Consider the following 23,041-nt stretch of genomic DNA (forward strand, 5'->3'; position numbering starts at 1 on the left):
GACACCAAAACCCCACATCGCTCAAGACTTACTGTCGAGCACCTTTCATCTCTCATAAAAGTTGCAGCTGCACAAGATTTCAAGCTTGATATTGATGAACTGGGGCCTCATGTATAACGCCGTAGAACTCGCACTATAACATGGCGATGCCAAAGTGCTTACGACAGAAAAATCAGATGCAGGAATCTGTGCGTATAACTTCCACGTCTTCACATAAATCCCGATCAGTGAAAACTCCGCCGTGCATATTTTGTAAGCCCCAAATCCTCCCAGAATTACTCCTATTTGAATATGCAAATCAATATAAATCGCCCTTAAGCGCAGCCTTCTGTGGAAAGACAATGGGAAAAGCACGGGGAAAATATAAAATTTCAGCGAATACCAAGTGGAGGCAAATGAAAAACATACTATTTGTTCAAATAAACCGTGGTATAATCAACAAAAGGAAGTTGATCGAGTGACATAGCGTGTTGGAGAAACTTGAAAGCTCACGTTCACAAAATCGCACAGTGCCGGAAATAAAAAAGAAGTCACATATCAAAGTCGCCGTGAAAAGCCGAGTTGTAAGCCCACTGTCTGAGTGTCATATGAAAGCTTATTAGGGTACAGAGAAAAAGGCACACGGTGGGGAAAAAGCACGAAATGTCAACTTCAATCTCGACATTTCCACTTTAATCACGTAGTTTATTTTGTCATTAAAGTAGAACATCATAAACTTCATCTTAAAATCATTTAATTAACCAGTTTCTCAAATCACATCGTAATTAAAGTAGCACGTTAAATGCTTTGTTTTGTATTTGATCTTCTATGTGCTGTGTGTGTGTGAATCACTACTTGTTTCTTAAACCGGCTCTCTTCCTCCAACTGGACACAGAATCCATTACATTTGTGATATTACAGCTCTCTGAATAACTAAAATACTGAGATGTATACGTGATGTCATTTTCATGATGATAGGAGTTAAAGCACATTATTAAACATGTGTTTCACTTCGATGAAATAATTTATTGCAGCAGTACTCAGGGGCGGCTCTAAGCTTGTGGTGGCACTGGGCAGAGGAAGAATCGGTGGCTCCTTTGCCTGCCAATGTCATGCACGGTGGATGGCCACGTCCGTTGCAGACACTGCATAGCTGCCTTATGCTCATGACACAAGCACTTAACTTTTGCCGAAATTTGTCGCTGTGTTTTTAGCTGTGTTGTTATTTTCTCTTTCTGTTTTATATTCAATATATATTGGCGTAGCCGTCACTGCAGTCAGTGCTTTTCTTTCCCCAAGTAACCGATCGCCATACAATCAGCTCTGTAATAGACGTTAAGCCATCTGTAAGTTTAGCGCCCGATTCTTCAAAACGTTTAAAGAACATTGAAATATCTTCGTAGTACATGTTTAATTATTCTATCCTTAAAGACACTCCCAGTGAAGAATATAGATTATTTAAATGAAGTTAAAGTTTTATCTGTATAATTTAATAAACATATTTTGCTGAATTTCACCTTAAAAATGATATTGTCATCATATGTAAATACGCACTTTATAAAGTGGCTCAGGTTGTGAGATATTATAACTGTAGTGCAAGTTTACAGTGGGGTGATTGTACTTATAAGTACAAACAGTTCTACAAGGAGCAATTGATTGACTGCATTTAAAGTTCTTGGGATTAAACTGTTTCTGAACCGCGAGGTCCGTACAGGAAAGGCTTTGAAACGTTTTGCCGTGGCTGAGACAGCGTGTCCTTAAAGCTGTATACCGATAATTGTCTTTCCGATCAGCTGCTGCTGTGATTCACACTCAGATACAGTGATATAAATACTCCGAGTGGTGCAGTGAGAGTAATATGGAAAAAGATGATCCGCTGTGGCAACTCCTAACGGGAGGAGCTGAAAGAAGAAGAAGAAGAAGAGGAAGGTGCAGTGAGAGTAACAACGCTAAAGCAGTTCTGGTATTTGGAATACTATGGCTGTTCCCTGGACCATTATATTGTTACAAGTTAATTACAATCAGATGCATTACACTAATAAACAATATGCGGTTAGTTTCTGTGTATTTATAAAGCCACGTCATGAAAATAAAGAGTAACCACACAAGAACAGTAGCATTACTTTGACGCTGGGTGCCGCCAGTCTGCAAAACCGAGCCGAGAACTTGCGTACGACAAGGCATGAGGTACCGTGGAAAAGTGCGTGGCTTTACACCAAGTGTAGGTTTTATACATCGCGATTTTAACGTGGAAAAGTTCTTACGCAACATTTTTGTGCGTACGCACCGTTTATACATGAGGCCCCAGGAGTCCAACTGTACAGCAGGCACTGATGTGCTTCAGCATCACGACTGGTAACAAGATAGAGATGGCAGATAGTTCAGCTGGGCATCACCCTATATGACTACACAAGCAAACAGCATGTTAAGAGCACACAGAGTCTGTATACTCCAGTATGGCCCTGACATAACAACCTGTACAGCTGTAAATGACTCCACTTCACTACACTGCACAGAGTCTGTCAAGTCATAGCCATTAAATAATTCAATCTGAACAGCTGGGAATTTGTTTTGGCAATGACATTTCTGGTAAGGCTTATTTTTTTCTCATTTGTCATAGGATTATACTGATAAACTGGTTTACAGCAATGTAGTTTTCTATTTGCAGAGGATATTGGGAGAAGGATGCTAAAGATAGAGCTGCCAGGGAAGAGAAAGAGAGGAAGGTCTAAGAGAAGGTTTTTGGATGTGGTGAGAGAGGACATGCAGGTGATGGGTGTGATTGAACAAGATGCAGGAGACAGAAAGATATGGAAGAAGATGATCCACTGTGGCAACTCCTAAAGATGAAGTTCACTCCTTTTCCTGTAATTTTGTTCCTATATGTAAAAGATGCATTTTTTAACCTTGTTTTTAATGTAATTATTTATTGCTTTTGTAACCTCCACATTCACCAGTTTTAATGGATTATTTGACAGTTGAATACACCTTCTTTTTGGACAATGTTTAGTTGTGATTGTTTTTAATAAAAGCACTGAACACTTTTGCACCTTCCCCTTACTTCACGTGGTGTCCTCATTTGTTCAGCTCATCCCGGCCATGACTATCAATGGTGTTGGGTTCAAGAGGCTCCCAAAACTGGAACAGGAGCTGGACCCGCACTGTCACACAGTCCTGGGCCCCTTCGGTGGCTGAAGGTTTTCGTGCCAAATGTTTTCACCACGACGGACTCGTTTTCATCTATAACTGATCTTGTTTATTTAGTGCTCTGCCTTTTCTTTTCTTATTCTGCACTCATAAAGATGTGGCAGTGTGAGATTTATTGTAGGTACCCTGCATTGCCCAGGTAGAAATAATAGGGGAAAAAAAACTGCCTTTTGGAAATTCAGTACAACGCACAATGAGACAAAGAGACGTACTCTTAGACAAAAGCTGTAATCCAGCAAGACAATGAAATTGTTATCCAGATTAGCAGATAAGAAAATGCTGTAGTGTGATATTAGAGGAGACCCTGCTAACGCCAATGACGATATCCTCCCATCAGGCAGCAGGAGTACTCTGTACTCTCCACATCTGTACTGGTTTGGGTTGCCCCCTCTTCCCTGATAAGTCATATAGCCAATATCTGAAGATGGACTAATGGCAATGCCAATGTAAATCTCATGAAAATCTGTTCTTGTGTGATTGGCCAGCAAGGAAAACAGCTAACGGTTTTACTTACATAGATGAAGACTGTTTGCCATTGCTTTAAATGTTTAACTCTTTTCTCTTTATTTTCTTTTTCTCTTCAGTTCTATCTGCTTGTTTACTTAAAAGCAAATGATGACTTAAATAACCTGAACATTAACAAATAGGTAGATATTACAACAGCACGATAAAAAGAATGAATTTATCCCTGTCTACCATACATACTGTGCTTGCTGCATCCACTACTCATTTAGCATAACCAGTTTATCATTTCTACAGCAGCACAATGAGAAGTCAAGCAAAATGACACCTTTTATTTCAAGGCAACTCAGGCTCCTTCCTCAGGCAAGATGTAATACACAGACTGCGGTTCCCTGTGTTTATATAGACACCAGGACAGATACAGCGCTGGAAATCCTTTTTCTCCTTTTTTCATTTCTTTAAGAAGTTGTCGCTGTCCATGTGTGCCAGTTTCTTCCACCGGATCTTCAGTTCCATGTAGCAGCGGTACATTTTGGTGTCTTGTCTGTCTGTAGCACTAGGGTGTTGTACCGTATTAGCTATTGTGGATGTAGTGAGAAGCCAAACTAAATGACCCCTTTTATTGGCGAACTAAAAAGATTACAATGTGCAGGCTTTCAAGGCAACTCAGGCAAGATGTAATCACCCTGCTACTGCAGTCTTCTAATATAATACACTACCGTGTCTGTCCAGGATTTGAAATCACCAGTAGCTTGCAAACCGTTAGACCTCCTGACCTGAAATTTGATACACATATACCACGTAATGTCTACTATCCGCTTTCGGGGTGATGATTTACCTCCAACATAATTCCTCTTTTTATTTTTATTTTATTGTAGAATCAACTCTCTGCAGTGGCCAGCAGGTGGTCGCTGTCACTTCCCCTTCCTCTTCATATCTTAAATCATTCTTGAGGCAGATTGAACACTTAAGTGAAAAATTAATGTAAACATACAGTGGAACCTCGGTTCATGAACATCTCGGAACACGTACAAATCGGTTTACAACCAAAAAGTTCACCCAACTTTTGCATCTGTTCACAACCACACACTCGGTATACGAACAAACCAGTTTCCCTTCCGGTTCGTATGTGTTCAGTCTCTCCCTGTGCATTCACTGTGCATTCACTGTGCAGAGAGAGAGAGAGAGAGAGCGCGTGAGAGTGAGATAGACACATACACACAGGCGCGAGAGAGAGACACACACAGGCATGCGAGAGAGAGAGAGAGACACACACACAGGCATGCGAGAGAGAGAGAGAGAGAGAGAGAGAGAGACACACACAGGCATGCGAGAGAGAGAGACACACACAAAGTACACACAGCGCCTTGAGAGAGAGACACACACACACACACACACACACACACACACACACACACACACACACACACACACACACACACACGAGAGAGAGAGACAGACACACAGGCATGCGAGAGAGAGAGAGAGAGAGAGAGAGAGAGAGAGAGAGACACATACACACAGGCGCGCGCGAGAGAGAGAGACACACACACACACACACGAGAGAGAGAGACACACACACACACACACACACACACACACACATGAGAGAGAGAGAGACACACACACACACACACAGGCACGCGAGAGAGAGAGACACACACAGGCACGCGAGAGAGAGAGAGAGAGACAAGTACACACAGGCGCGTGAGAGACACACACACACAGGTGCGAGGAGAGACACATGCGCACAAACGAGAGAGCAAGCGAGAGAGAGAGCGTGAGAGTGAGATAGACACATACACACAGGCGTGCGAGACAGAGAAACGCACACACGCACACACGAGAGAGCGAGCGAGAGATAGCGCTGGGCGCATAAGGTAGAGAAGGCAGTTAAAGAATGCACTGGGCTTGCTTTTGTTTTCACTTCTGTTTAAAGCAATCGGTTCGTAGTGTGCACTGTTGCAATGTTACTTTTCTTGGTTTTTTATTAAATTATGGATTTTTCAAATGTTCATTTTTTCCCTGTGCTTAAAACTCGTTAAAAAAAAAAAAGTGTTTTTAGCGAGTGGGTCGTGAGGCTATAGTGCGAACTATTGTAGTGTTAGTTTTCTCTGTTGTTCAATGTTTTTACATTTAGTTTACTGTTACTCTGTGCATTCAATGGTATAATTAACTATATTTGTACTTAAAAACTAATATATATATATATATATATATATATATATATATATATATATATATATATATATAGATATATTTACATACAGTTCATACGGTCTGGAACAGATTAATTGTATTTACATACAATCCTATGGGGGAAATTACTTTGGTTCACAACCAAATTGGTTTGCGACCAGAGTTTTGGAACGAATTATGGTCTTGAACCGAGGTTCCACTATACTAAGTAATTTCAACACAAACACTGACTTTATCAGTTTTAATGCGAAAAGGTCGCTAGGGTGGAGAAAAGAAGAGCTGCTCAGGAAGCAGCAAAAGAGCATCAACCTCTGAGCAAACGAATGCTAAACATACAGAGAAAGAGTAGAAAAACTATGAGTGCTCACGTCAAGTGTATTCATGCAGTGCGGTGTTACTGGTAACACAATAAAACACAGAAACTGGGGAATGCCGGCTTGCTTAAATTAAAGGGGAATCATTTGGAATGAAAACCTGCAGCCACCCACAGCCGGGACTAAACATGAAAACCCCGGTCTTAACTTCCCCATCAAACCCCATTTAGTTTTGCTCTGTTAAGAATTCAACTAGAGGAAAGGTAAGAATCAAAATTTCAAACATATTATATTGAATAACTTTCTGGAAAAAAATAAATACATAAATATAACAACATAAATAGCACAAACCCCATCTGGAGTCCCATTAATGAAAAACTGGAGCTTTCCTTAAGAAATTTTCCAGAAAGTGTCATGAAGTTGGAGTATAACTGAACATTGGGTAACTTGTTAGGTGTTTACTACTCAAAGATTTGAAAGTTATCAAGACGTGTTGCATGTTGGTGAGATGCACCATTAAGAACTTCACCACACTCTGTCCGTGTGACAATACAACAATGCATTTCCCGTCCACAGTTTGCTAGCACTCCGCTGGATGTTATAAGAATACATCCACCAACACCTTATTGCAGCGACTCCTATTATTGTTAATCCAAGAAGGATCATCACAGAGTAGCAAAAGTCCCCGATTATTTAGTGAATCTCCACTGCACATTACAATCCTGCTCATCAGCCAAATGCTGCCCGGTTGATCCATTTCGTTTTGCTTTACAGAGTCCCAGCAGCAGCTTCTTCTGCAATGGCAATGGCCAAACTCAAGGTAACACAACTCGACTATAAGGCCAAGTCAGAATTGCAGTAAGTAAACCACACAGACGTCTTACATGCCTAACAAATAAAATTGCAATTGCGTGATAAGTTCGACACTTCACTCCAAACCTAAAGAGCTACCACTCCTCACACAGTAGTTCTAGTTAAATATGAAAATATAAGAATAGGAAAAAAAAATTGCAATAATAAATTGGGCCTGCTATAACTCGGTCCGTCCAGCTCAGAATATCACCACAGCAATTCAGATGAATGGTGAGTGAGCACATACAGTGCCTTGCAAAATAATTCAGTCCCCCGGTCAGACATCACCATTCTCTGGGTTTCAAAAGATACACACACACACACACACACACACACATTCCTCCAAGGTGTATTTCTATTGATAACCCAAGTGTGTGTTTTATTGTTAAAGCCAAAGTAAATTACCTCTCAAAGGTGTATTTCTAAACACAAATTTGAAAAACACTGGTATCATTAAAACGTCAAATCCTTTAGGCACCAAAAGCTTTAAAGTGGCCTCAAACAAGGCCTCCCTGAACAACTGAGAACTGGAATGACGGTGGGGACGAGGGGAGGGGTCTGGGCAGGGAGAGTCACTAAACCAGGCTGTGACAATGAAGACTTAAAGAGCAGACCACTGAAGTATGATACAAAAGGGTACAGAAAAAGTGTTTGGATGTCTCCGTTGTTACTACTAGATCCATCATCAGGATGAGGAAAATGCATCTGAACCCTGTGGCAGGATGCCCAGAGTGTGGAAGGACCGGAGGAGAGAGAGTATTTGTGGGACAGTGTCTCCCCCAGGCCGATAGAAGGCAGCCCCTTGGTTTCCAGTGGGGCCACGGGTTACGAGCATGGGAGCTCAACCCTGTTGGAACCCATTGCCCCCACCAGGGGGCACATGGACCTTTCCAGGGCCTTATTTGGTCCGGAAGTGTGGCCGGAAGCAGCTTATTAGGAACCTGGAATAAAAAGGAGCCGCCTCACTCCATAAGTTGGCCAGAGTCGGGAAGAGAGGACAAAGCCTGAGGAGGAATGGAGGCAAGAAGGGACTAAATGGTATTGGCGTGTTGTGTGGACTGGTATTTTGGGCGCATAAACATGTGTAGTGTGTTCAAAACCTGTCTGTGTCCGGGTTAGGGTGGCAGTACACCCCCTAGTGGCTCTAACCCCCTCAAAACCCAGTGGCCATATAAGACGTATAACCAGCAAGGGTGGTGACAAAGGAGCCAGTTATCACTTTGAAGGGACTACTGAAATCACCTTCACATATGCATGAGTTCACCATATCAAGAGATGCCCATAAGAGTGGCTTATTTGCGAGGGTGGCCAGAAAGGGGGCATTAGTGAAGAATTTAAATAAAAAGTACTTCTGGAGTTCAGCACATGTGGGAAAAGGTTTTATGCTCAGATGAAAACAAGATGGAGCTTTTCAGCTAAAACTCAAACCACCATATGTGGAACAGACCTAACACTGCTCATGCTTCAAAAAAATGCCATCCCTGGAGTAAGTATGGGGCCAGCACAATGATGGTGTGGGGATAATTCTCAATAGGACTATGAATCTTAAAACTGATGGGTGAAGGATGAAACTAAACACAGGGAAATGCTGGAGCAGATTCTGATCTAGTCAGCTAAGGAATGGAGGCTTGGGATAAGTTTGGCTTTCCAGCAGGCCAACAATCGCAAGCACAAAGTCCAGGAAACAATGGGGTGACACAGAGATGAATGTCTAACAATGGCCTAGTCATGGCCCCATTGACGATCAGTGGCACTCTTTGGAACAACCAACCGGCATGATCTACAGAGAATCTGCCAGGGAGAATGGGACAGAATTGCTCCACAGCAATGGTCCAAGCAGGTTCACTTACCTCAAAAGACTTGTAGCTGCTATTGCAGTACAATGAGGCCCAGTTTTTATTTAATATTCACAATATATATATATATATATATATATATATATATATATATACACACACACACAAAGGATGAGTCAAAATTAAGTTAACATTTGAATGGCGGAAACAATTTTTTCACAAAAAAGATACTTTATATGTGCAAGATGATTTACAGGAAGGTTTCAACCTCTTTGCCATCATGTTCAACAAATGCACCATATGTGGCACAGAAATTGTCTCTTATATATAAACGTCTACACATGGAAGTGTGTCTGTCTGGCCTGGAAGTGCGAGGCTACAGCATGACGCTCAAAGAAAGCAACTCTGTCACCAAAGTGAAACCGGCTTAGCCACTTATACACAAGTGAGGTGAGCACATCGGCAAAACGAAATTTCCCAAGGAGAGAGAAACTCGCTTAACTGATGAGAAACAATGGAGGAGAAAACATCCACAAAACAAAAAACGGCCAAGGAAAGAGAACCTTGCTTGGCCTCTAATGCACAACCGATGCGATTGATTGATTGAAGTGCCAGAATCCATGGTTTCTAGGAGCCTGGGTTTACACAGCTAGTACAGTATAAGTAAATACATAGCAGTGCCATTAGTGTGCACATAATTTTGACTCACCCTGTATATATTTTGACAGTCTATTAACTCTGACTTTAAAAATAAATTGTTAGAACACTTGGGCTGTCGGTAAAAACACTTCCTGGAGGAATCTGTGGATCTTATGAAATCTAGACAATGGTGATGACTTTTCTTTGATCGTAATCCAGTCCTCTATTTTCCCGTCAGAGTGGACTGGTGTATCTTCATATGATAAGCACCTCATCATTCTCCATCTCTGTCTAGCATGCAAACTCAAAACCTTTCAGATACTGATTTGTGCTTCAGTTGGTGGTGAGGTTTCTAACATAGGAGTCAATTTAATCACTGCCCGATATCCTGCATCCAGGAATGCCATGGCTCCAGATTCTTCTCCATTTACATTGCTAGCAATGCTTTGAATCACCATGAAGTTAGGCACTGCCACAATTAGATGCTTTTCTCAGCCACTGATTCACTATGAAGTCTTGTGTGTTTTCTAAAACTACTGCCGTCAGAGAATTGTTTGCCACATTCAGGGCAGCAATAAGGCTTTTCTCCTGTGTGAATTCTTTTGTGGTTCTTAAGGCTACTACTGCTAGAAAGCCGTTTGCCACACTCAGAACAGCAGTATGGCTTCTCACCAGTATGAATTTTCACATGTTTCCAAAGAGTACTACTGTGCGAGAATCGTTTACCACATTCGGAACAGCAATATGGCTTCTCTCCTGTATGAATTCTTGTATGTTGCCGAAAACTGCTTTTGTGTGTGAATTGCTTGCTGCAGACTGAACAGCAATATGGCTTCTCTTTCGAGTGAACCTTTTTGTGTTTACGAAGATTGCTCATTTTTGGGAACTGCTTCCCACATTCTGTACACGAATACGGCTTCTCTTCCGAGTGAATTCTTTCATGAGTCTGCAGTTGGCTTGATTCAGAGAATTGTTTACCACATTCAGAGCAGCAATATGGCTTGTCCCCAGTGTGATTTCTGGCATGACGCTGAAGGCTGCTGCGTTGTGAGAACCGCTTACCGCATTCAGAGCAGCAATATGGTTTCTCCCTTGTGTGAGTCTGTGTGTGCCTCTGGAGATTGTTTAAGCGTGAGAATCGTTTCCCACATTCAGAACAGCAATATGGTTTCTCTCCCAGGTGACTTCTTTCATGGCTCCTCAGAGTGCTGCTCTCAGAGAAACTTTTGCCACATTCCGTGCAGCAATACGGCTTCTCTCCAGTGTGAACTCTTGTATGTTGCCGAAGACTGCTACTGCGGGAAAATCGTTTGTCACATACAGAACAGCGAAATGGTTTCTCTCCAGTGTGAATTCTTGTATGTTGTCGAAGAGTGCTACTGTCTGAGAATCGCCTGCCACATTCAGAGCAGCAATAGGGTTTAATGCCACTGTGAATTCTCGTGTGGCTCTGCAGATTGCTCATTTGTGAGAATCGTTTTCCACACTCGGGACAGAAGTACGGCTTCTCTCCTGTGTGAATTCTTTTGTGGTTTTTAAGACTGCTGCTGCATGAAAATTGTTTGCCACATTCACAACAAGAATACAGCCTGTGTCTCTTATGAATCCTCCGATGATCCTTAAAACTAGATCTGGTTTTGAAACTTTTCCCACAGTCATAGCAGATGAGTAAAGCGACCTGGTTTATATTTTGCCCTGGTGGATGAGAGCTAATCTGCAAACTCTTAATTTCTTTCCATTTTCCTCTTCCTGCTTCTGTTGTGGTGCACCCTGAAGGGGAGTCTGTCCAAATGAAGATGTAAGGAAGTCATTACTCTCTTGAATATCTGTAAGCAAGAAATCAAAACAAGAAATAATTTGAACAGTGCTTTAAATAAATGACAGCTATAGAAACAAAGACAGCCTAAGGTGGCCATTCAGCATTAAATGGCCCGTTCACCTGAACACTTGTGATAACCAAGACCTCAATATAGACTCCAAAGGGGGACAATAGTGTCGTTTCAAAGTTGAAATAGGGCCTAAAAATGGAAATTAAAATACAGGGTGGTCCAGGTCTAATTATGCAATAGCGAACACATCACACCCGCTGTTCAAATGACAACTGTCTCCCTGCCATTTTGGAATGTAGGGCAGGTGCTGCCATCTATCAGCAACAAAAATAATTTTTTGTGAATTCTCTATGTAATAAACTTAAGCTATAGCGTAATAAAAATTACTTAATTAGATCTGGACCACCCTATATACACAGTTGAGTCTTTCTGCAAGTCATAGAGCAGAGACAGCTCTCTTTTGGATGGTAGATCCACTTGCTATAGATGCTGAATGTTAGACAGTAGCTGGTAAGACTACGACAATGTTATACAGCAATACAATGGAGAGCTAGGAAACTAACACATGTAACATGTGGCCTACTCTCCAATAGTCAGGGTAAGTCCAAGGAGTGTTGGCAAGCAGCTGGTGAAAACTCTCAATGTGTACAGAAAAACAGATGTGGGTGACAAGCCGGTCCTGAAAGCACAACATGGTACTACTACAGGCTGATAGAGGCATTGCACGGCTAGAAAATGATGTGTGCATTTGGCCGTGAAAGCAACCATGCAGTGAAATTTTACAGTATGTTCTAGAAACCTTTGGGGTAATCACAGTTTGGACTGGATTTGTGGTGGAAAAGTACCATCCATGTATCCCTACAACATTAGCTCTCTATCACCCTCTCTCTAGTACTCAAAAAGCAAGAAGTTGTTAAGTTTACATTTCTGACAAAATGGAAAAGTGGAAGCAGGCATGTATATAGATTGAATAACGCAACTGCAATCTATTATAATAGGAGAGATGAGTGAACAATTAACATTTAAAGAGGTAAGTCAACTCAAGTTTACAGTTCTAACACCTTAGCCAGTGTCAACACTTTATCGCTTAAGGATAAAATGTCATCACTAAGGGGATATTTATAGCTACACCATTCCTGCCTTAAGGTAAACAGGAAAACTCTACAGACGGCAGGTTTCTGAACAGCAATTACATTTACCCTTCAAGACTGATCAAAGGGCTTATAGAGCTCAGAATTGCTGCTCTTTCAGTGTCCACTCCAGGACTATGCGACAGCAGAGTATTTAAGAACACACTCTATGAAGCATGGGAGATCTCACATCTGTCAGGCCAGAACATATAAGATGAAGTTGGTGTACAAAAAGCTAGCCTTACAACTACTCATTTAACTTATAAATTAATTTTCTTCATAGCTACAAATTACAAGGCTGTTTCATAACTTAACACTGTTAAAGAATAGGACCAAAAACAGTAAAAGTAACCACAAGTAATAAAACTACAACAGAACTAAGGTACAGTGGGTACGGAAAGTATTCAGACCCCCTTCAATTTTTCACTCTTTGTTATATTGCAGCCATTTGCTAAAATCATTTAAATAAATTTTTTCCCCTCATTAATGTACACACAGCACCCCATATTAACTGACAAAAAAAGAATTTTTGAAATTGTTGCAGATTTATTAAAAAAGAAAAACTGAAATATCACATGGTTCCAAGTATTCAGACCCTTTGCTCAGTATTTAGTAGAAGCACCCTTTTGAGCCAATACAGCCATGAGTCTTCTTGGGAAAGATGCAACAAGTTTTTCACACCTGGATTTCGGGATCCTCTGCCATTCCTCCTTGCAGATCCTCTCCAGGGGCCTCATGTATAAACGGTGCGTACGCACAGAAATGTTGCATAAGAACTTTTCCACATTCAAATTGCGATGTATAAAACCTACACTTGGTGTAAAGCCACGCACTTTTCCACGGTACCTCATGTCTTGTCGTACGCAAGTTCTCTGCTCGGTTTTGCAAACTGGCAGCACCCAGCGTCAAAGCAGTGCTACTGTTCTTGTGTGGTTACTCTTTATTTTCATGACGCGGCTTTATAAATACACAGAAACTAACCGCATATTGTTTATTAGTGTAATGCATCTGATTGTAATTAACTCGTAACAATATAATGGTCCAGGGAACAGCCATAGTATTCCAAATACCATAACTGCTTTAGCATTGTTACTCTCACTTCTCCTTCTTCTCCTTCTTCTTCTTTCAGCTCCTCCCATTAGGAGTTGCCACAGCGGATCATCTTTTTCCATATTACTCTCACTGCACCACTCGGAGTATTTATATCACTGTATCTGAGTGTGAATCACAGCAGCAGCTGATCGGAAAGAGAATTATTTGTATACAGCTTTAAGGACACGCTGTCTCTGCCACTGCAAAACGTTTTAAAGCCTTTCCTGTACGGACCTCGCGGTTCAGAAACAGTTTCATCCCAAGAACTTTAAATGCACTCAATCAATTGCTCCTTGTAGAACGGTTTGTACTTATAAGTACAATCACCCCACTGTAAACTTGCACTACAGTTATAATATCTCACAACCTGAGCCACTTTATAAAGCGCGTATTTACATATGATGACAATATCATTTTTAAGGTGAAATTCAGCAAAATATGTTTGTTAAATTATACAGATAAAACTTTAACTTCATTTAAATAATCTATATTCTTCACTGGGAGTGTCGTGAAGGATAGAATAATTAAACATGTACTACGAAGATATTTCAATGTTCTTTAAACGTTTTGAAGAATCGGCTAAGCTTACAGATGGCTTAACTTCTATTACAGAGCTGATTGTGTGGCGATCGGTTACTTGGGGAAAGAAAAGCAAGGACTCTTGGGGCGGCCACGCCAATATATATTGAATATAACACAAAAAGAGAAAATAACAACACAGCGACAAATTTCGACAAAAGATAAATGCTTGTGTCATGAGCACGAGGCTGCTGTGCAGTGTCCGCAACGAACGTAGCCTTCCACCGTGCATAAGCTACCTTACTGACATTGGCCGAAGAAGGAGCCACCGATTCTTCCTCTGCCCAGTGCCACCACAAGCCTAGAGCCCCTGAGTACTGCTGCAATAAATTATTTCATCGAAGTGAAACACATGTTTAGTAATGTGCTTTAACTCCTATCATCATGAAAAATACATCTCAGTATTTTAGTTATTCAGAGAGCTGTAATATCACAAATGTAATGGACTCTGTGTCCAGTTGGAGGAAGAGAGCCGGTTTAAGAAGCAAGTAGTGATTCACACACATAGAGCACATACGAGTAGAAGATTAAATACAAAACAAAGCATTTAACGTGCTAATTTAATTACGATGTAATTTGAGAAACTGGTTAATTAAACGATTTTAAGATGAAGTTTATAATGTTCTACTAAATGACAAAATAAACTACGTGATTAAAGTGGAAAATTCGAGATTGAAGTTGACATTTCGTGCTTTTTCCCAACCGCGTGCCTTTTTTCTCTGTACCCTAATAAGCTTTCATATGACACTCAGACAGTGGGCTTACAACTCTTCTTTTCACGGCAACTTTGATATGTGACTTCTTTTTTATTTCCGGCACTGTGCGATTTTGTGAATGTGAGCTTTCAAGTTTCTCCAACACGCTATGTCACTCGATCAACTTCCTTTTGTTGATTATACCACGGCTTATTTGAACAAATAGTATGTTTTTCCTTTGCCTCCACTTGGTATTCGCTGAAATTCTTATATTTTCCCCGTGCTTTTCCCATTGTCTTTTCACAGAAGGCTGCGCTTAAGGGCGATTTATATTGATTTGCATATTCAAAAAGGCGTAATTCTGGGAGGATTTGGGGCGTTACATAATGCGCGTGCACGAGCGTTAGTTTTCACGCTGATCGGGATTTATGTAGCGGAAGAACGTGGAAGTTGGAGTACGCACAGATTCCTGCATCTGGATTTTTCTGTGCGTAAACACATTTCGGCTTTTGTGCTTACACCATGTTATAGTGCGAGTTCTACGCACGGCGTTATACATGAGGCCCCAGTTCTGTCAGGTTGGATGGTAAACATTGGTGGACAGCCATTTTTAGGTCTCTCCAGAGATGCTCAATTGGGTTTAAGTCAGGGCTCTGGCTGGGCCATTCAAGAACAGTCACAGAGTTGTTGTGAAGCCACTCCTTCGTTATTTTAGCTGTGTGCTTAGGGTCATTGTCTTGTTAGAAGGTAAACCTTCGGCCCAGTCTGAGGTCCTTAGCACTCTGGAGAAGGTTTTGGTCCAGGATATCCCTGTAATTGGCCGCATTCATCTTTCCCTCGATTGCAACCAGTCGTCCTGTCCCTGCAGCTGAAAAACACCCCCACAGCATGATGCTGCCACCACCATGCTTCACTGTGGGGACTGTATTGGACAAGTGATGAGCAGTGCCTGGTTGTTTCCACACATACCGCTTCGAATTATGGCCAAAAAGTTCTATCTTCTTTCTTTCTGGCTTCACAACAACTCTGTGACTGTTCTTGAATGGCCCAGCCAGAGCGCGGACTTAAACCCAATTGAGCATCTCTGGAGACCTAAAAATGGCTGTCTACCAACGTTTACCATCCAACCTGACAGAACTGGAGAGGATCTGCAAGGAGGAATGGCAGAGGATCCCCAAATCCAGGTGTGAAAAACTTGTTGCATCTTTCCCAAGAAGACTCATGGCTGTATTAGCTCAAAAGGGTGCTTCTACTAAATACTGAGCAAAGGGTCTGAATACTTAGGACCAGGTGATATTTCAGTTTTTCTTTTTTAATAAATCTGCAACAATTTCAAAAATTCTTTTTTGTCTGTCAATATGGGGTGCTGTGTGTACATTAATGAGGAAAAAAAATAATTTAAATGATTTTAGCAAATGGCTGCAAAATAACAGAGTGAAAAATTGAAGGGGGTCTGAATACTTCCCGTACCCACTGTAAATGCCAATCAGTAGCCTACTGGGGGGAACACTGCATCCAAGCTGTAAAAGGTGTTTATACCACACAATGTTCCCGTATATTTTCTGGCAGTCAGTGATTGCCAAAAGTAACCCTCACCTTACTCTACACGTGTTAAACAATGTGAGTCTTGGCATCAGTGTGAAAACTCAGAAACAGTTGTGAAATTTGCCAGACACTGCGATTCATTTACAGTCACAGCTCCAGCAAGTTAGTGACAAGTTTAACTTACAGCTGCCATTCTTAGACATGTACTGTTACTTTTTAAAATAAGCTAAAAATTCAACCAAAACATTTGGTGAACATGCCTTTTTTGCATGTGGTTTCATTTAAACTTTGTGTGCATGCCTTCTTTTGGGATTGCTTCTATTGTGACGGAATTAAAAATGTTAATATATATTTGTTGTATTTAAAGCTACCATTATTTAACCATTTATCAATGTCACCTCTCAAATGCTGTCCTCACGTGCTATTGGACTAATGGGAAACAGTCAGAGTGTCCAAGCTGGAAATTTCACATGAACATCCTATAGACTTGAAGCTTTGGTTTTCTCTGTATTCTCGGATTCAAAGTTACCCAAATTCTTCAAATTGGAAAGCAGTGGGGTATGCATTCAATACGTGAAGTTTGATCTTTATTTTCACAAAAAAAACACATCTATTTCTTTTTCTGCAGACCAAGTAACCAGTCGTCTCTCTACGAAAGTCCCTCCGGAAACTCAAGTGAATGCACTAAAGTGGGAAGTTAAAAGCATTACATGTCGGAGCTCCGTAAAGTCCAGTCTCACATGAGCACAGCATAAGAGAGACCTTGTGCATTTATTATACACCATTCCCCTTCCTCCTCCCCACTAGGTCAACTGTTACAATTTACCAAATATTGTAGAGTAAATCAAATAGAATAACAATTTGATAAGTCATGATAAGTTAATCTCATACTTTCAACAAAGATACACATATTGGTGTGGTGGATGCTCTGTTCTGTGTGTTCCACAGAGCTGTAATAAGCGTAAGTTTAATATGTCACTGTAACTTTTCCCACTCACATGCACAGTTGACACACAGCCAGATTTAGCACAGGGGTTCACAATAAAAAAACTGCTAGGCAAGCATTATAAGACAAGACAGATAGACACAACTGGGAAACGTGTGGTCAGACTGTGGACCATTGTATACTATTTTTCGTCTGTCAAAGTTAGCATGAAACTGTATTGCCTTGTTTGGATTGGCATGATTTACCTAATTGGGGGCCTGCACATGAAGAAACAGTATAAAGCTTTGGAACATTGCCTGGCATACCTTTGAAGCTGACGGACGGATGAGAGATAACGTCATCCGATCCTGAAAATCCTTCCAAACGCAGCAACGAAAATGGTAGACTCTACACGTCGGGCCCCCAACTCCTGAATTGGGTTTTGCCATTGGCTTCCTTCATCTGTTATGCAGTGTAAACCGTCATTAAAGATAGCTAAGTTGTTTTTCCTATATGATTTCTTACCGCTGTATCACTAAGGGAGGGGTATTGCCTTTTTATATCATATCTACGTGGATTCAGGTTATGCAACATGCTGCAATTACAAAAGAACTCATTCCAAGGGAGCTAGCGCCGCCTGCAAGATACAAGAGCGTACAAGAGTTCACACTGGAGAGAAGCCAGCACCACAGTCAGGATCATGTTCTTTGACTTTTCCAGAGCATTTTAACACCATCTTGCCTCATTGACTGGGGAAAGGCTCAAGGCCTTTCATCTTGATGTTTCCACAGTCTCCTGGAGCATGAACTACCTGACCATAAAATGGCAGTTTGTGAGGCTGTGGGGCCATATGTGAGAAATGGTGGTGTGTAACACTGGAGTGCTTCAGGGAACTGTCCTGTCCCTTCCTGTTTACTCTGTATAGAGACTTCCAGCACCTGCCATCTACAGATAATTTTCAGATGACTTGTCCATCATAGGCTGCATTAATAATGGAGACGAGTCAGAGTACAGGACGGCTGTGGAGGACTTTGTCTTGTGGTGCAGGAACAACAACCTGCAACTCGGCATCAGTAAGAAAAAAGAGCTGGGGATGTGCCAAGGAACCTCTAAGACCATTCAGAGGGAGGACCTGGAAGTGGTGCAGAGTTACAAGTACTTGGGTCTACATAAACAGTAAATGGGACTGGTCTGACAACCATTTGGCTCTGTACAAGAACGGCAGACGAGCAGACTGGACTTGTTAAGGAGACTCAGGTCTTTAGATGTATGCAGCAAGCTGCTGGAAATGTTCTACCAGTCCACAGTGGCCAGTATGTGATGTTCTACACTGCAATCTCCTGGGGAAGCAACATGAGCTCAGAGGAAGCCCAATGCCTGGACAAACTTATCAGGAAAGCCTGCACCATTCACTGGGTTAAACCTGGACACACTGGAAGCTATTGTGGAAAAGACGAAGGTGGCAAAATGAAACACCATCATGAAAAATACCCACCACGATGCGCTCTCTTGGGGCACTTTGAGCCACAGGCTCATTCCATCATAGTGAGCTAAGAGGGTCTTTTCTGCCCACTACTATCAAGCAATTCAATTCTCCCACCACCCTGGATGTTCTCGTTAAGCCCATTTTGAAATATCTGCGCAAAATACATTTATTTATTGATTAATTGGCTGTACTACTTGTCCTGTGAATCTGGAGCCTTGTTTTTATTTTCTGTTGCTGTAAGCATCTGAATTTCCCCTTGGAATTAATAAAGTTAATCTAATTGAATCTGAATGCAACAATAACTGTATAATCGGCACATATGAATGAAAAAGAAAAGCAAAACAAGCCCCCTTTATTCTTAAAAATACTTAATGTGTGTCCCTGCTGCCCTTATCTGCCAGTATGAAAATATGTTCTGAGATTTTGCAGCTAAAAACGTTTTGAGGTGAGGAAGCTCTACTCACTGATCACAAAGCTAAAGGGTGGGGACAATAAAAACTTCACAGTACCCTCTGCAAGTGACAATAACATCTCTTTGACCTACTGTATGACCTACTACCTCCAACTTCCTATGGCATTGGTACGTAGATCACCCAAGTGAAATGAGCATTAACACGACTTTAACACTTACACAGCTCAGGCTGCCACGTAGTTGCTTGTTCATTTGGTTCCATCTTGTAACGCATCTCCTCAGTGACCGTGTGTTCCGACTCAGAGAATTCAGAATCACACTTTACACACTGCTGCTCCGGAGATCCTTCAAGGCTAAAGCCATTTGAGACAGAATCCTCAAACTTAATACAAACAAATTCCTCCTCGGATTCCTCCTTTTTAACAGCAGAAATTCTTGTCTCACAGTCCCAAGCGTCTGGTGTAAACTTGTCAGACTCCCACTCACAGTCCTCTTCCTTAATGCTGGCCAATGTTTGCTTCATGATGTCATCCATCGGAGAGACCATTTATCGATGTGACCCCCTCTCTGACTAATATATGCACATATCGGCTAGGATTTGTTTTCACATTCACAGTTGTGAACTTCTGTGTTGAATGAAAGGGTGACTTCTTTACACACCTGTGGCCGTAAAAAACAAGGAAAAAAAAATGACATAATAGGCTTGTCCCAAAAAACGTTTCCAAATTATTAACAGAGCAGGCCTGAAACAGAAAACAGCACAAGAGTCAGGAAAAAGCAGGCAACCTGTATGTAATCATCGAAAGCTGCAGTTATTATGAACCACAATGAAAATATCAATGTGAACCTCCGTGGTGTTAACCCTGAGCATCTCTCGGGCTTGGAATTCTAGGTACAAATGGTTAAGCCAGAGTGTCCCTCGATTTAAGCTATACTGTTTGCATGTCAAGTGTTAATCCCGGACGGCACCCTGGACAGTATTCAGCTGTGATCTAGTGGATAAAATAACACCATGCGGCAAAAAAAAAAATCATTATTACTCCTACGTGTTTGTCATTCATGAGTTGGGCAGAGCCTTCCACCAAAACACACAATGGCATTTAAATGAAAGAAATGTAAAGCCAGTTTTGAAACAAACTGAAATTGGACCATCAGATGAATCAGCAATAGTGATGACAATGTGAATTGCTCAACAGAAGCTCACATACTGTACAGTGGGTTGAAAAAGTATTCGACCCCCTAGACAAAGTTTCAATTTCCTGAAAATGCATCTTTAGTTTCATACTGTCAGATATAAATGAGGGTCGCTTTTACAATAAATTTTCACTGAAAAATCCTGAAAATCAAATTTTTCTGCAATGATAAAGAACGTATCAGTGAAATCTGCTGTTGACTAAGTATTCGAGCCCTAAGAGCTTGCAGACTGTATGATTGTTAACAATGCAATGAGGCTAATGAAAACTGGTGTAAATAATCAAGCCATTCATCCTCTAGCTTGCTGACTGGTCTCTAAGTGACTATTTAGACCAGTTCTTAGGAACATACAACTGGAAAATCAGTACAAGTGGCTTATTTGGTGAAACCTCAAAAACCGACGCAAATGAAGACAAGGGAACTTTCTAATGACTTAAGAACCACTGTGATTAAGAGGTTTAAAGATGGTGATGGTGCCAAGAAGATTGTCAAGCTCCTTAGCCTCAGTGTGTCGACTGTGAAGGCCATAATAGCAAAGTGGAAGACAACTGGAAGGATAGTGAACTTGCCTGTTAAAATAACAAAGAAAATGTCAAGAAAACTAGTCAGAGAAGTAAGAGCAAATCCTAAGGTAATTCTCGGTATTTGAGTGGATACGCACAAGACCTTTTGAAGGTTTTGCACAGAGAGGGGCTGTATGGCCACTACTAAAAAAATGTTACCTGAAAGCTCAAGTAGAATTCACTAGCAGACATCTTGACAAGAGTCCTACATTCTGGAGTCATGTACTTTGGGCTGAGGAGACCAGAATTGAACTTTTTGGCCTCAATACAAAGGCGTGTGTCTGGCAGATGGAAGGGCAAACACCATACCTACCATCAAGCATGGTGGGGGGAGCATCATGCTTTGGGGCTGCTTCTCTAGGGCAGGCACTGGATTCCTTGTCCATATTGAAGGAAGAATGGATAGTAAGAAGTATATCCAGATTTGGGAAGAAAACCTTCAAACGTCAGCCATGACGCTACCACCTTCAGCAGGACAATGATCCGAAACACTAGGCAAAAGAAACCAAAGCATGGTTTGACAAAAAGAAGATCCAGATTTTACAGTGGCCTAGCCAGAGTGTGGCTCTGAATCTGGTTGAAAATTTGTGGTGTGATCTCAAAATTGCAGTTCACAAAACTTTGCCCAGTTGCAGCAGTTCTGCAAGGAAGAATGGGAACGTTGCCTCCATCCAGATGTGCCAAGCATGTAGACTGCGATCCAAAGCGATTGCAGTTCTTGCCACAAAGGGTGCTGCTAACCAAGAATTGACTGTGTGTCATGTGAAGGGGTCAGTTACTTTTGTCAATTTGTATTTTAGTTCACCAAGCTCTAAATGTTTCAAAATGTGCACACAGAGAAATAAAAATTCACTGTGATACTCTGCATTTGTGATTTTTATAGGTTGTAATGATGTACGATGGAAATACGGTGGCTTTCCTGAGAGGGTTGGATGCTTTTTTCAACGCACTGTAGGTAGTGAAACTGATGCAAACTGCACTGTACCACGGTGATATGCCTGGAGCCATCAGCGTGACAAATAGGTAACAGGATTGCGATCAAGTGGATGGAGAAAAGAGACGTTAGCCTCATAATCGCGATGCAGTGACTGTTAAAGTTCATGTCAGGGAAAATGTGGAAGTCACCAATTTGAAGAAAAACAGCTCCCTCAGCAGCTCTCCATGAAGTTGAGTGGCTGGACTATAAAGTTTACAAACAACATAATAAGCAGTGACAGTACAAGTATACTACATTAACAAAACTGAAACGAATTTTTCATTTAAAAGTAAGGGTAAGACATAAAAGGCAGTTAAAAATATGGTGGTAAATAATCCAATTTAGGAAGATGGGAGAGATGGCACAAATTGACTGTGAAAAATTAATCTGGGTTTGCGAAAGAAAGAAAGACGCAGGTCAGTTAAAATGTAGGCAGCAGTAATCGTTTACTAATCATGAATGACACAGGAAGAACAGCAGACCTCCAAGATCTCAGCTAACATAACAAGCTTGGTCTCCTCTCAGTTCTAACGTTTCTGAAGTCCTTAACATACTTACTGTAATTCTTATTACTTGTCTGATGACTTTAACCAAAAGCATTTGAAACACAATTGGTCAGATGTCTGAAATGACTTGCTCGCGATTACACAGCGACAGTAAAGGGATTTAAAACCGCAACCGCAAGGTTTTAAGTCCTAAGCCACAACACCACACTGCCTGCAGTCCATCCTTTACTAAGACAGCCTACATCAGACAACAGAAGCCACTTATTTAAAGAAACAAAAACCACACAGAGACACATTACTGCTAGCAGTATGCGACTTTGGACACTGGATATGCTTATTTCTAAAGCCTGCTGTTATGGCTTCTGCTACGCCGAAAAACAAGAACACCGGACCCCTGCTCTAACTCCGGCTCTCTAGACAAACCTCTGAGAATGCGATCCGTCTTCTTCTAGAACTTCTACCACAGCAGTCTGCAGGTAAGCTTAATTTCTGCAAAGCCGCCCTCAACATCTGTGACGTGACAGGTGGAAGGTTCGAGTACTTCACACGGCACTATAAATGAGCCGTCAATCTTACACAGTTATTACTATTAAAGTTGCAATAGTGAGCCCTTTAAATGCTCTTACAAGACTACCACTCGACCAACATGCGGTGTAATAAA

At 41.3% G+C, this 23,041-nt stretch overlaps 1 protein-coding gene across 1 annotated transcript; it reads right to left on the reverse strand.

Moving 5' to 3' along the window:
- Positions 1-9,239: 9,239 nt before the first annotated feature.
- Positions 9,240-19,688, reverse strand: LOC120534629 (gastrula zinc finger protein XlCGF26.1-like). The gene is made up of 2 exons (XM_039762220.1): positions 19,361-19,688; positions 9,240-11,251 (listed from the first exon to the last, which is right to left on the reverse strand). Exons 1-2 carry the CDS (start codon positions 19,686-19,688, stop codon positions 9,927-9,929), a joined length of 1,653 nt encoding a protein of 550 aa, XP_039618154.1. The 3' UTR covers positions 9,240-9,926.
- Positions 19,689-23,041: the final 3,353 nt, after the last annotated feature.

Source organism: Polypterus senegalus, chromosome 8 (assembly GCF_016835505.1).
Source record: "Polypterus senegalus isolate Bchr_013 chromosome 8, ASM1683550v1, whole genome shotgun sequence".
NCBI lineage: Eukaryota > Metazoa > Chordata > Cladistia > Polypteriformes > Polypteridae > Polypterus > Polypterus senegalus.